At 31.9% G+C, this 14,195-nt stretch overlaps 1 protein-coding gene across 1 annotated transcript; it reads right to left on the bottom strand.

Annotated features, from left to right (window-relative positions):
- Positions 1-340: 340 nt before the first annotated feature.
- LOC123197950 (WD repeat-containing protein 91-like) lies at positions 341-8,386 on the bottom strand. Its single transcript, XM_044612484.1, has 16 exons — positions 8,231-8,386; positions 6,618-7,023; positions 6,414-6,536; positions 5,892-6,033; positions 5,494-5,798; positions 4,816-4,874; positions 4,570-4,664; positions 3,659-3,761; positions 3,483-3,577; positions 3,346-3,408; positions 2,206-2,281; positions 2,025-2,133; positions 1,404-1,516; positions 1,214-1,272; positions 868-976; positions 341-685 (listed from the first exon to the last, which is right to left on the bottom strand). The coding sequence occupies exons 2-16, from the start codon at positions 7,006-7,008 to the stop codon at positions 551-553; spliced, it is 1,977 nt and encodes a 658-aa protein (XP_044468419.1). The 5' UTR covers positions 7,009-7,023; positions 8,231-8,386; the 3' UTR covers positions 341-550.
- Positions 8,387-14,195: the final 5,809 nt, after the last annotated feature.

Genomic DNA, 14,195 nt, shown 5'->3' on the forward strand with positions numbered 1-14,195 from the left:
TTTATTACTAACAAAACAAACAAGGGATCTAAAAGATAGATTACCAAAGTAATCATAAAATCCTCCAACCAAACGCACCCTTAATATGGGTATTAACATAACACTCGACCATCTGTGGACCGTAGTCAGTAACTTTTCTTTGAGCTCAACAGGACAACATCGATTGAACATAATACCATCATTCTCCAGATGCTCAACAGGGCATCGCAAATTCTTTGCAACAACTTCTTCGTATTCAAACAATGCATTATTGACATTGACAGGAAGAGCACGCGAGTGCAAAAATATAAGCCAATACCAACACTTTTCAAAACGTCTCAACAGACTATAAGATAAACCATGCAACAAAGAATGAATGATGCATTATAACTTACAATGAATTACAAACAAGGAAAAGCCATTCCATCTGGTCGAAATATGAACTGTTAAAGATGCATCTTCAAAAGTAGGTACACTTTGATGTGCGAATTTTTTTCGGCTGGAAAAATTTCCACTTCAACTTCTAGCTCACCAGAAAATGAATTGAAAGAGCATGTAAGATTGAGAGAAATTACAACATGGATGTTACTCTAACTGAGTGATCAGCTGAGCCTGTCAGAAATACGGGCAACGTTGGGTGCCAATCCACGGTTGTTATAGCTGCAGTGTGAGGAAGAGTTCCGAATCCACTTCCATGACCTTGAACCTGAATCAAATTAATTTTAAAAGAAATAATCTTACTGCCTAGAAAAAAGTGATAATCGGTTTGGCCACATGCCGGCAACTTAATCTGTGGTCCTCAAAAAATGTAGAACAGAGCCAAAAACATTGCAAGCAGACTGCATTTATGTGGTATAGTGTAAAATAGAGAAACAGAACAAGAAAAACCTGATATATCGGTGCCCTTACTGAACCCGATGTTACCAATAATCTCCTCCCATTGGCATCCAAAGCCATCTCATTTCTACAGAGTTTTGAGGTCTCAGATTCAAAGAATCTACAAAACATTAAAACACTCACTTAACAAGGCAACTATACGAAAAATATGCGGTAATGCAATGGATTTGAATTCCTTCCACTATCATGGATTTGTTCAAAAGTTGTAAACATTAGTCTCTAACATACAGAAAGCTAAATGATCAGAACTTCATAACATGAACAGAAATCTATCACATATTTGACATGTAGAATATACCATGGTCATGGAAAATGAGGCACCAAGTAATCAAAATACCTGCCACAATTCCTTGACCAAAGGACTTGACCTTGGTTTTGCAAGCTCCATTCAACAATCTACACAGCATATCAATTCAAAGAATTATTCATATTCAGCTAAACGGGGAAATGAACATATAACATTTCAATGCTGTTATGGACAGGCTAGGACTTTGAACCACAATCAATAAGGGAATGAAATAACTTGCCTTTCCATCTGACCCCAAGCTAAAAATGCTTGTTTCATCAGGACCGAAAAGAATTGAGCTAATAGCAGAATCATGTGCAGGCCAACCAGTAATTTGTAGACCAGCAGACATGTCTTTGTTAATTAAGGGCATTGTATACAGCAGCAGATGTGTAAGCACACTTCTTTTTAAATGTTCAGAAATGCGACAGAATTACTTTTTAGTGACACTGGTACCCTCTCAAAAGGGGTGCAGATAAGCCGTTTGATAAACATGACAGAAAGAAAAAAATACAGGAAAAGGAATTTTTTCTTTTTAACTTCGCAGAACTGCAACTTCATATGTCAAAAGGTACTCAAATCATATATAAAACATTGTGAAATGCTAAGAACACTGAATTTGATCTCAATTTTCCATGTAAACATGTGTCCTTAACTCTTTTATCAATCTGAGTTGATTTAATAACAACTCATCTGATTCCCTTATCAAAGTGCCATTTAGAAATTAAATTTATGCACATCAAAATTTAAGAGAGAGCATGAATACAAGAGTATACGAGAGATTTTTGCTCATAGATCCCTTAAACCATTAGGCATTAGCTACTTAAAAATTACATCAGACACTATGTTTGTACAAGGATACCAAACATGTGGATCATTCCATCAATTGCAGAAGCTGCTAGAATTTTCCCATTGTGATTGAAGCATAGGGAAGTAATTGCAGGCGGATCATCACCAAGAGGAAGGACTGTCTTCATAGAAGCAAAAATTCATTAAGGCACAAACTGGCAACAGTGTCACAAAAAGAATTTCACGCCACATACCATAGCTTTCCATGTCTTCATGTTCCAGACAGTTAAGGAGGCAAATCCCCAAGTATCAGTACAATTTGAGCCATATCTGCAAATTAATATTGATCAACATCATCTCTTGCATTCAAATGAAAATAATAGGAATAAAGGGAGAGACCATATAGTAATTATGCATGAATGATGAATCTCTTAAACAAAATGTGCAAAATAAATGATGTTCTCATACCTCTAGGTAGAAACATAATTTATACAATTTAAATATTGCAATTAAACAGATTGATAACTGCTCACCCATAACCATACATCTCGAATTTTTTCCTAGTTAGTAGAATGACCTTTTCCTTTAGCAATTCATATTTAAAAGACCAAGCATACCCAATCATCAGTCCATGTATACAGAACCACTGATTGCCAGTCTGATGATACACCAAAACATATAAATTATCATTATCCTCTAATTTTCTTTTACAGGAAACAAAAAGTTATATTAGAATAAAAATATTAGAAATTTACAAACAAAGGCTATTGTTTAAGTAATAAATTATATTTGTATCAGAACAATCTCAGTGAGTTTTCACTCTAGTACACCAATGTTTCAATGTTCAATCTTTGATGAGATCTAAAAAATGTAGTATAGCAGCTGGTCAGCTCAACTCATCAATTGGGGATTCCAAAGATGGCAGGCAAGTCAAGTGTCCAAAGTACCATTAGAGAATAAAGTCAGCCACATCAATATATTCAAAGGAATTATCATTAGTTCAGGTCTAACTGGTTTTTCACTTGAGATATTTGTAAGTACCGTTAACAGAGGGATGGAAATCCCCTAATCCAACAGTTAAGAATACCAAATTCATGTGAAACATGTATTCCACGCATGGGATAGAATTTAGTTTCTGCTAATAATTGTAAGCAAGCTAAATAAAAATGGGACATCAACTAGTAGGGAGTACAGTTCAAAATTAATTTTATTAGTAAATAACATGGAAACCAAAATACAGAAATCATCCATTATCACATCCATGAGTACAGTACAAAAATAGTTCAACAAGAAATTTGACAGCAAACACTTACAAAAAATAACACTCATACAAACAGACTTTTATTAAGGCAATATTAGAAATACTCAGTTGAAGATTGAGATTGAGCAAATACCCTCTAGATGCTGCAGCAGAAACAAATATTGGTTCTACTGGGCTGCACTTGAGGTCCAGGACACTGCAGCAAAACAAAAATGTGAATCAGGACCACAAAGTTCTTTGATCTTTATTTGCAGACAGATGTTGAAGTACCTGGGAAATGCTCCAGTTGTATTGAGATCACATACAACTCTTTTAGCATCAACATTCCATGCTTTAATGCCTCCATCAGCGGTGCCAATTAGTAGCTTTTGTCCAAAAGAAAATATGACTTAGAAGCAGGACCTAGCAATCTCAAAGAACCAAACATATAATGCCACATCATATACCAAGCGGTCAGATTTACATTCCCACTCAAGCGACATAATCTCTGCCCCACAGTATATTGTTGCATTTCTAGAAGCTGGAGTTGAAGAGTCATATGTCCATATCCTTTGTTGAATATGCATAAATCCAGAAGTAGTAAGTAAACTAAATACCAAAAATTAATCAAGTGGTTTAAGAACAACATTAAATAATTGAGGCATTCCAGGTCTCCTCCAGCATGTTCAACACATTAGGTTGTTAGTTAATTTCACTCAAAATCAGGTGTTAATATTGAAATATTTGAACTGCAGTCAGAATTAATCCATTTGAACAGACCAACTAATTTAGGAATATCAAACACAAATGAAAATTTGATTAAATCACTGTAGGTGCAAATTGGACAACCTAGCCAAGCAAACACCCTAGTACTCTGATAGGAACCTAGTGCAAATTTTATTAATATTAAAAGAAACAATACTGATAACAAGAGATGTCAACTCCTCCCAAAGGTTGTAGCCTCCCTATAAACTAAAGGCTGCCCAAAATACCCAAATAACAATATATTTCTCCTCCTATTTCTTTCCATCCATCCCCTCCTTTAAATAATCTAATCTCATTCCAAGCCTTAGCAATCAAATACCAAATATTTTCACATATATAATATTATTCAAATCAGTCAAATATCATCGTCTTAATTATTATCTAATATTATCTTCCTAAATTATATATAATATTATATTAATTAATATTAACTTCATGATTAATATCATTTTTCTGATTAATATTATTTTCCTAATAAATATTATCTGAACATACTCTCATTCTAGGACCATCTATTTATCACTCATATGGAGTATGGAATCTATATAATTAAGCAGCTTAAAGCAGAGAAGGTACAGTTAATCTCTACATATCACCAACTTCTATTAAGTACCTGACAGTGCCGTCCAAAGAAGCACTAGCTATATTGTTTCCAGATGCGGAAAAGCGGCAGCAACTGATGGGACTGGTATGGCCCAAAAATGTCTCCTTCAATAACATGGTAAGCAAAAATACACATACACAGTCAGACAATAAACCAGAAATCATTCAGGCAAAGGAGTAACGGAATGCTGAAAGGAGAAAATTTAATTCAATGTGAAAAGATTGCAACTAAAAATAATCTTTTAACCCAATTTACCTGGAAATCTACTTTCACTTCTGGGAAATCTTCTTCTCCTAGCTTTTCTCTACCATTCTCTGCCACACACCAATAAAGAATTATTTGTACTAACTAAAAGTTCCTAAATTATATACTGTGACCTATTGACCTATTCAAGGCACGAGGATAACTGAATGTAACTTCAGTAGTCATTTCAATGCCTTCAATAAGTTGCTTCTTATACTACTTGCTTAAAGCTGCAAAAAAGGGCCCAAACTCAAAATTAATAAATTCAATTTAATTTCTGCAGCTCTACCAATAAACTGCCCCAACTGCAATCTTCTCTGGCATTTTAAATCTTACAAATACCTACTTGCTTCTTTCCACAAGTATCATATTTTGAATTTTCGAGATGATAGAATAAACAGCGTCCAGTTATTTAATTGCATATTATCTACTCAATAGTTTTTTTCTAATTTTGTTAGTTTCAACAAGGATATTTTCGTTGCTTTCCACTATCACACCTGGATACCCTCAACCTTGATGCTCTTAAACCACAGTCAAGCCAAAACTCAGATGTCTATCATGTGAATATCAGAAAGTCAACACCCTTGTCATTTAAGCAAACAATTTCTTTAGGCTGCCTGAAAGATGGTACTCGAGAATTATTTCATTATTGTCAACTCATAAATGCAACCAATAAAAAGAGTCACCCACCACTGTAAGGAATATCATAGTACGTTTGAATGGAACCACCAGCTCCAGCATCTTCAGCATCTACAGTTGAATGAGAACTTGAATCATTTCCAGACTTGGATCCAGTGAGTTTCCACAAAGCTTTGGCAGGTAGACTACTGGCCAATTCCTGACCCGGCTCTATCTCATTTAAATCTGTAATAGCAGTGGGAAAAGCTTCTTGACTGTTTCCAGAAAGAAGATTTTCTTCATGCAAGCCACTTGATGGAGTAGAACACTTAGTTTGTCCCAGGCTTGCATCCTTCATTAACTCAGCATTACTTGCACTATTAGATGCCAAAATAATGTCAGCTTCCTTGTGAAAAATGCGCTAAGCAGACCATCATAGTCCCAAGAGAAAAGATAAAGTTAGCTCTTACTTCCTTAACCGGTTTAACTGAGCCTCTTTTTCCTCCAGTACAGCCTGAAGTTGTGACAGCTTAACATTAAGTTGTTTGATGTCCTTTTTGAGACGGTTTACAGTGTTCTTCTCTGAACTGATCTTCAAGAGGGCAGGGAGACTTAATATAGTTAAGGAGAAAGTCTTCAAAATCCAAATGGAAAACATAGCAATTTATTGTCAACAGGTGAAAATAGCTGCATGGTCATATTTGTGTAACAATTTGTCTGAAATAAGTTTTTTTAAAAAAAAAGTTTTTCTTCTCAATTTGGATCAAAATAATGGACAAACTTCATCCAGAGTGAGTATATGTAAATTCAAGACCCTCAATAGTGAGGCTATTTGGGAAAGTTACATTTCCCATTTATGAGGATTTATGATAGTAGACCCCCAAAAAAAAAGAAAACCTCAACCAAGTCAATCTAGACAGCAATTATATGGCCTCACAATAAGACATCAAAACTTCACAGTATTTCAGCCAATATTTATATCAAAAGGATATGAGTTCCATTGAAGATCTCACTAAAGAAATTCCTCACAGAGAGTCGCAAGGCTTCAACCCATTCCTTTGAGAAATATATACGAAACTGAGGATCCAAGCCTGGATTTTTTAGATAAGGAATGGCTGCATGGCACACCCATGATCATCAATGAATGATAATTCAGTGCTTGAAAACTCAATTTAAAGAATAAGAGACAAACCCACCAAACCATGGAGCCCAATCTTGGCCTCTCTGTAGCAAATCATTTCCATTCATTCCCAAAAACTCTACAACTTTGTCTTTTTTTCCTGACTGTAAGGCATGAATAATATAGTAGCGTAGAATAGAGACCTCCAGTTTTGATAGAGTAGCAGTTAGTACTGTCTCAGATGATGATGACAAGCACTTCTTGAAGAAACTCAGCAGACTAACCAATTTTTCTGCTTGAAACTTGGGAATATATACCAAGAAGATTAACTCCAATATCTTATCCACTTGAAACCCTTTGCCTATGTCTGTGCTTAGTTCAGTCTCAAGAGCTTGCAAAGTATTCGTAAACCCTCTAAACACAAGAAACTCTCTCACCAGCTCCTCAGCATATAGCATGTTCTCCATCTTATCATGCTAGAGCTGTGATCATAAGAATAACTTAAGGTACATAAACTACACATTCCTATTCCACTATAAATATCTCTTCATTACATGTACCTCACCAGGAAAAAAAATCAATATAGATACAGTTTTGTCTGAAACACTCCTCTTGCTACTTAGTTCTCTTTCACAGCACTTATCACATATTTTACAGGCTATCCACAATACTTTATATAGGAGAAACATATATGCCCATAAGTTCAATTATTGAAATAAATTACTCACAGGATGCATGCTTGTTGCTTTCCATAAGTAATTAATAATTCCAACCAAATAACAATAACATAAAATATAATAGATAGGATAGAAAATGAATATTCACAAATGGATAATGCCCTAAGACTATTGCTAGAATACTGGGACTTCTTTCGTTCTTCAAGAAAAAATGTTTGAATAAATGATGAGCCAATTGGTGATAAGTACCATAAAAGATGCATGTTCATTGCTCCTTACAGGAGACCTTGGTATGATAGTTACCATAATATTAAAGAAACATTTTATTGAGTTCCTCTAATGGTTATAAATTTCCCCAAATTTTGTAAGATCCTCTCTGAATTTCACACAACTTCCTGTCACGGAGGTCTCCATTCATTTTCCATATAAAGCCAATCCACCAAATTCGATCAAATGTCAGGGAGTAAATAAAATTTACATCAAAACTTACAAGTGCAAGGTGATTATTGGGCAGATGTAATGCCACATCAGTACAAAAAAAAAAAAATTATCAGTAAATATCTTAGTACTTTTAGCAATTTCCAGTACACTAGCACGAAATTTAAAATTTGAAATGAATAAAAGAAAAGTGCCAATTCTAATGGCAATATTTTTGTTTATAAAATTTATCAGCAGTAAACGTCACAAAATTACAAAAATCCATAGTTACAGCAATGCAAATCAATATTTCAAAAAATTGAACATAAACCAGCAACTTGCCGGCAATTCACTTGCCATGATATGCGAAATAATCAACATCAGAATTCAGTAACTGCTTAACTGAAAACATACAATTCATTTAAATGGAACGGCAATCACTTCATTTTATATCGATGTTTAAAAAATTGGAACTAATTGAAACAAAAAAAAAAAGCACGTCTAGGGTTTACAGTAACTGAATTCGTGCGGCTGAAGATACAATAATAAAAATAAAATAAAATTTGATAAATACAAATGCTATGAATCTGCATACCTTACAGAATTGGAGAGGAACAGTAAATAAAATGCGAATCGATTTCTTCGAATTGGGGTTTTCTTTAGACAATCTTCGCGCTTAAACTTTTTTTGCGTTTCACAGTGGCTGATTAGCGACTTCAGCCAATCACTTCACGCCACGTCATGAGTCTCCTTGCAGCCTTCTCTTCTTGAATGACGTATGAATTTATCTGTATTAATGGGCCGCGTCGGAGTTCTATTTCCGCTTTTGACGAAGTCTGGGCTCCTAAGTTTTAGCCCAACAAATCTACCACTAATTATAATACAATAAATCCACATCATCGTTAGAAAATTACTGTTTAATTCACTCTCATACATAAAATAGTTTGGATGACATTCAAATTATAAATCGTATTTTTTAATACATATATAAACACTTAACAAATTTTTTCAATAAATAATTAGATATATTATTTATTTTTTTATTTGCATATTTATTGTATATGTATTATATATTTATTTTATATGTTTATTTTATATTTTTTAATATTATAACTTAATTATCATTTATTGAATAAGATATATTTAAAAATAAATTATTTTATTAGAATTAAACAGCAGTTCGAACTAGATTATACTATATTTTTTTCAATTTAATTAAGGTTGTTTTGGTTTAAAATTTATTTATAATACTTTTTTGAAGGTCGCAAATATATGGTATGGTATCTTATAAAACAACCCTTCAACTTAAATTATTAATTTAATACATTGATTTGGTAATTAAATATTATATATTGACTTATCCATCACTATTAATGATCAAATCACTAAAATTTTAAATTAGATTAATGCAATTTGTTTATCTTAATTGCATTAAAAGGTAGACAAATGTGCTGGATTGATTTCATTACTGTGATAAACATTATAGGTAACCTGTTAAATTTGCAAATACTGAAATTCCAGATTGCATTATTGGCCATTATGACTGAACTAATGCTGTAAAATCTGCAGGTTCTATCTGATGAATGTGCATTTTTAGTGCATATTAATGTAACCTGTCTGTTGGACTAAATCTGATGGATTGACTACAAACTGCATATTTATTCCAGAATGCTTGGAGAGTTGGACTTGGAAATGCATGGAAATGTACCTTCCTAAACTGATAGAAAACTCAATAAAATTGCAGAATGCATGGACAGTTGGGCATGGACAGTTGGGCATGGAAATGCATGAAATTCCTGAATTACAGTAAAATCTGGAAATGAATCAAATCTGCAGAGTTCCAGAATGCAAAGTGGACTTGGGCATAAACCAAACATCCAGTAAATCCAACCAGAAGTGTAGAATGCCACCATCTTGTTATGCAGAATGAAAATAGACAGTGGACGGTAATCCAAAAAATCCAGAAACTACTAATCCAGCTAATCCATATGAGTTTACCTACTTATTGTGTCAATTTTTCTTGGCCAAAAGACTTATTCCCATCCAAGGTATAGCGAAAACTCAAAGTGATCTCTTCTAATTTTTGAAAACCCAAACACCCACCAATGAGCAAATTTCTATTAAAATTTTTAGGGTAAAATTATCATTTTCGTAATAATATTAAAAACATATATAATTCATTCCCTTAGATTTTAAAAACTAACCCCTGTTCAAAGTTTCCTAACTTTAAAAAATCACATTCCTCCCCAAACCTAGGGTTTCCATATTTTTTCAAATTTGGTCACCCCTAAACTTTTAAAAATTTCAGTTTCAGCCCCTTCTTGAACTTCAGTTTTCGAAATCTTTATGACGTCCTCTTTTTCCATCTCTAGTGGCCTCCTTCGCTTGAGCTGAGCTGACATTAACCTTGTCTTACTGCTCTATCCACTGGCAATGGGAAATGTCTGTGCGATGAAGAGATGGAGATCTCTTCATCGCACAAACATCTTCAGTGTGATGAAGAGATGGGTATTTTCCTGTCACCAGTGGATAGCTGGGGCAAGGCAAGGTTGATGTCAGTTTAGCTCAGGCGAAGGAGGATGCCAGTGATGGATGGAGAAGATGTCAGAAACTAAAGTTGAAGAAGGGGGTGAAATGTAGTTTTTTAAAGTTATGAGGGGCAACTGAATTTAGAAAGATATAAAAACCCTAAGTTTGGGAGGAGGTAATGTGATTTTTTAAAGTTAAAAAACTTTAAACATAAGTAAAATAGTTAGTTTTTAAAATATAGGAAAATAAATTACATATGTTTTTAAAATTATTATTAAAATAATAATTTTATCTTAAAAATTTTAATAAAAATTTGTTTATTGGTGGATGTTTGAATTTAAAAAAATTAGAGAAAATCATATAACTCTTTTGGCCAAAAAAAAAAAACAGAACTGGGTTGCAGAATATGTATTGCTTTAACGCCTTCCCCATTTATTGGTGGGATTTTGAATTTTTGTGAAGATGATGATGAGAGTTTGACAATGGCTGAGAATAAGTCGTTCGGCTGAGAGAAAAAAGATGCATGATATATCACGTCCATGAAAAGGAGGTAAAATGTTGATTTGTAAGGTGCGTTTTGGTTAGGGTATTAGAAATTATTTAGATAATTTATTGGTTATTACTTATATTATTTTATTTAATTTATAAATAATAAAAATTTTGATAATATTTTATTAAGAATGATGATATGATAAATAATATAAGAGATAATCTAATTATTATCTTTATCTTAATTATTAAAAAATTATCAAATTAATCTTTATTTTATTATAATTATATATTTATTTATTAATATTTTAAGGTAAAAATAATTTTATTTTTAATTAATATAATAAATAATATAAAATAATTTTAAAATAATTATATTTAAAGATATTTAAATAAAATAATATTACTAAATACTATAATTATTATATCTATTTAATTTATTAAATTTTATTAAAAATATTTATAATTTATATTTAATAATTTTTAAAATAATTTAGATAATTTTTTAATTTTAATAATAAAATATTCTCTATGAGTATACGGCGGGTAGAGTTTTGGCATTTGAAAAGGATGTGACACGTAAGTCTTTTGGCCGAGAGAAAGAAGACGCGTGATACATGGCGTGCATGAAAAGGTTGAGAAATGTTGTCTCGTAGAGTTCTCGAGTTTGAAAAACAAGAACGCGCAAATTGTTGGTTAAAGTCTATTCACGCGTAAGCGTTCTTGTTTTTCAAGTTCCAAAATAGACCTTTCAGTTTTATTTCTTTCTGCAGAAACTTTTCCATCATCTAAAATTTTCAAAGAAGAAAATGCAGACAAAAACGTTAAACCGTGTGACAGACCAAGCAAGCCGTAGACGTCACGCTAGGCTGCCTGTCCATTTTGTTATTTCAAGCTTCTACTTCCCCGGGGATCATGCTACCATACATGAGATTTACCATATGATATCATGTAATGTAAATATAAAATTCTTATTATAATATTATTAAATTAATATAATATAATATTATATTATATATATTATATAATATAATATATATGATATGATATAATATATATTTATTAAAGAGATAAAAATATAAAAAAATATATATTTAAATTTTTTTAAAATTTAAAAAAATATTTGTGATATTTTTTAAAATTACTAAAGAAGGATTAAAATTTATTATTATTTTATTATTTTAAAATTTATTAATATATGATATAATACAATATAAAATACATTATACGAAATTAGACTATCGTGCTTATTCTTATGGAACTCCAGACTGAATCTGCCAACTTCAAGGGGATGCCGTCGGCAGAGCTGAACTATCGTGACACAAAAACGAGTGGCATGCAAACAATGCAACAACTGTGAATACAATCAAATTGACAACAACTGTTGAAATATAAACTTTGCGCTTAAACAGCTCAACAATGTCAGGCTTTATGTCTTCTTGGTAAGATTCTGGAATTTTTATCGAGCCCTGGGCGCTTTTGCTCATGACTATGTGCTTGTTAATGATTTGTTGCTCCAGCCAGTTCATGTCGAGGTGATACTGAGTGTTGTAGTAGGAGATCGCAGCTTCTAAGAACGCCATGAAGAAGATGATGGAAGGCAATAGAGAGATTGTGAAGGGCACCCACCAGCGTTTGCAGTATTGGTTGGATGAAGAGAGGACTGAAACTGAGATTAGAATGAGTCCCTGGAAAAATATGTACATGATCGTTAGGTGATGTGCTCTCGTTTCATAGTAGTGGACTCGTTTCTCTTGTTTCTCGTTGATACAGCCGAGTTCCTTGAAGATGGTTTGAAGCTCCTCAAGTTCCATTTGTGTTAACTTGCGGGGCTGCTACCTTAATGCATGTTTCTGAAACTCCTTCGAATATATATATTGCCTTGAGAAAAAGGAGATGACTATTGTTTATATTTGATATGTTTTGGATTGTCAAGGAAGTTGCTGGGAAATTTACGGGAAGCTGCTGGGAAATAAAAATGAAGCTGGCGCTTTTCTGAAAGCGCGTCATTACCGACTCCCAAGGTCAAGAGTCAAGATGTTGGGGGCCACAACTATAAATTGAAATTAATGTGAAAATTGATATCCTAACACAAGAAACAAAAACTTGCAGGTGAAATTTCAAATTAAATCTATTATAAAAAAATCAATTAAAATTAATTATAAATATGAGATTAACAAGAAATATTTAGCTTATTTTTTAATTAACATCATAAAATATTATATGATTATAAATTAATATAAAAAACTAACCTTTTAAATAATTTTTGAAATAAAATAATTGATTATTTTATTCATATCTTTTGATAAATCAAAGAATAGAAAAGAATATGATATTTTATCTATTGATTTGCATAGGTAAAAAGATAAATGATCTCATGTCTAATTCTTATTTGGGAAATTGAAATTTTTACCCTTATTGTAATCCGTATATACATAAATACCACTCATGTTAAAGCTTACACAAATATACCATAACAGTAATCTACTTTTCTAAAATACCCTTCTTTCTACTTTTATACAGAGATTCTCTTTTTTTCTCTCTTCTTTCTCATATTTCAAATGATAAAAGAATTATGCAGAAAATAGAATAAGTGTTTCAAAAACAAAAAAAGGAAGAAAAAAACTAAAAAGGAAATAGATTTCAGATTAAAAATTCTTCAAAGTAAGGATATAAAAAAAAAAACCCATAAAAATTCAATCACATCTATTTTATATCCTGAAAGAAATGAAGATGAAAGAAGATTATTTAATAATATTTAACTGAAAAAAATAAAATATTGATATTTAACCAAAAAAAACTAAAAAAAAAAAAACTAAAAAGGGTTGGCAAAAGGTTGGCCTCGGCCAACCTTTAAAATAAAAAGGGTTGGCGTGGGTTGGCCACAAGCCAGCCCCACGCCAACCCTTTTTAACTTTTGAACACCAACCCTCGAAACTAAAACAAGCTAAGGGTTTGCAACCCTTTTTTATATAATATAATATAATTATATTATATTATAATTATAATATAATATCGCTAACCCTTTTTATTCGGTCAATTTTTTTAATTTTTTTTAGTTAAATGTTAATATTTTATTTTTTCAATTAAATCCTACTAAATGATTTTCTTTGATCGTCATTTCTTATAAGGTATAAAGTAGATGTGGTTGAATTTTTGTAGGTATTTTTTTTATATCCTTACTTTGAAGAATTTTTAATTTGAAATCTATTTTCTTTTTTAGTTTTTCCTTTTTCTTTTTGTTTTTGAAACACTTATTTTATTTTTATATGATTTTTTTATCACTTGAAAGATGACAAAAAAGAGAAAAAATTACAGAGAAAAAGAGAAAATCTCTACATAAAAATAGAAGGAGAGGTATTTTAGAAAAATAGATTATGTATATACGAATTATAATAAAGTTAAAATTTTCAATATTCCTTTTTATTTTGTTTTCTTTGTGTAACAACCAAAAAAAAAAAAAAAACATATTTGACTTTCACATAAAATTGGATTTCTTCAAAATTATTGGTTTCGAGGGGCCCCACCTTCACTTCAGGGCC

The sequence above is a fragment of the Mangifera indica genome, chromosome 15 (genome assembly GCF_011075055.1).
Source record: "Mangifera indica cultivar Alphonso chromosome 15, CATAS_Mindica_2.1, whole genome shotgun sequence".
NCBI classification, from domain to species: Eukaryota; Viridiplantae; Streptophyta; class Magnoliopsida; order Sapindales; family Anacardiaceae; genus Mangifera; species Mangifera indica.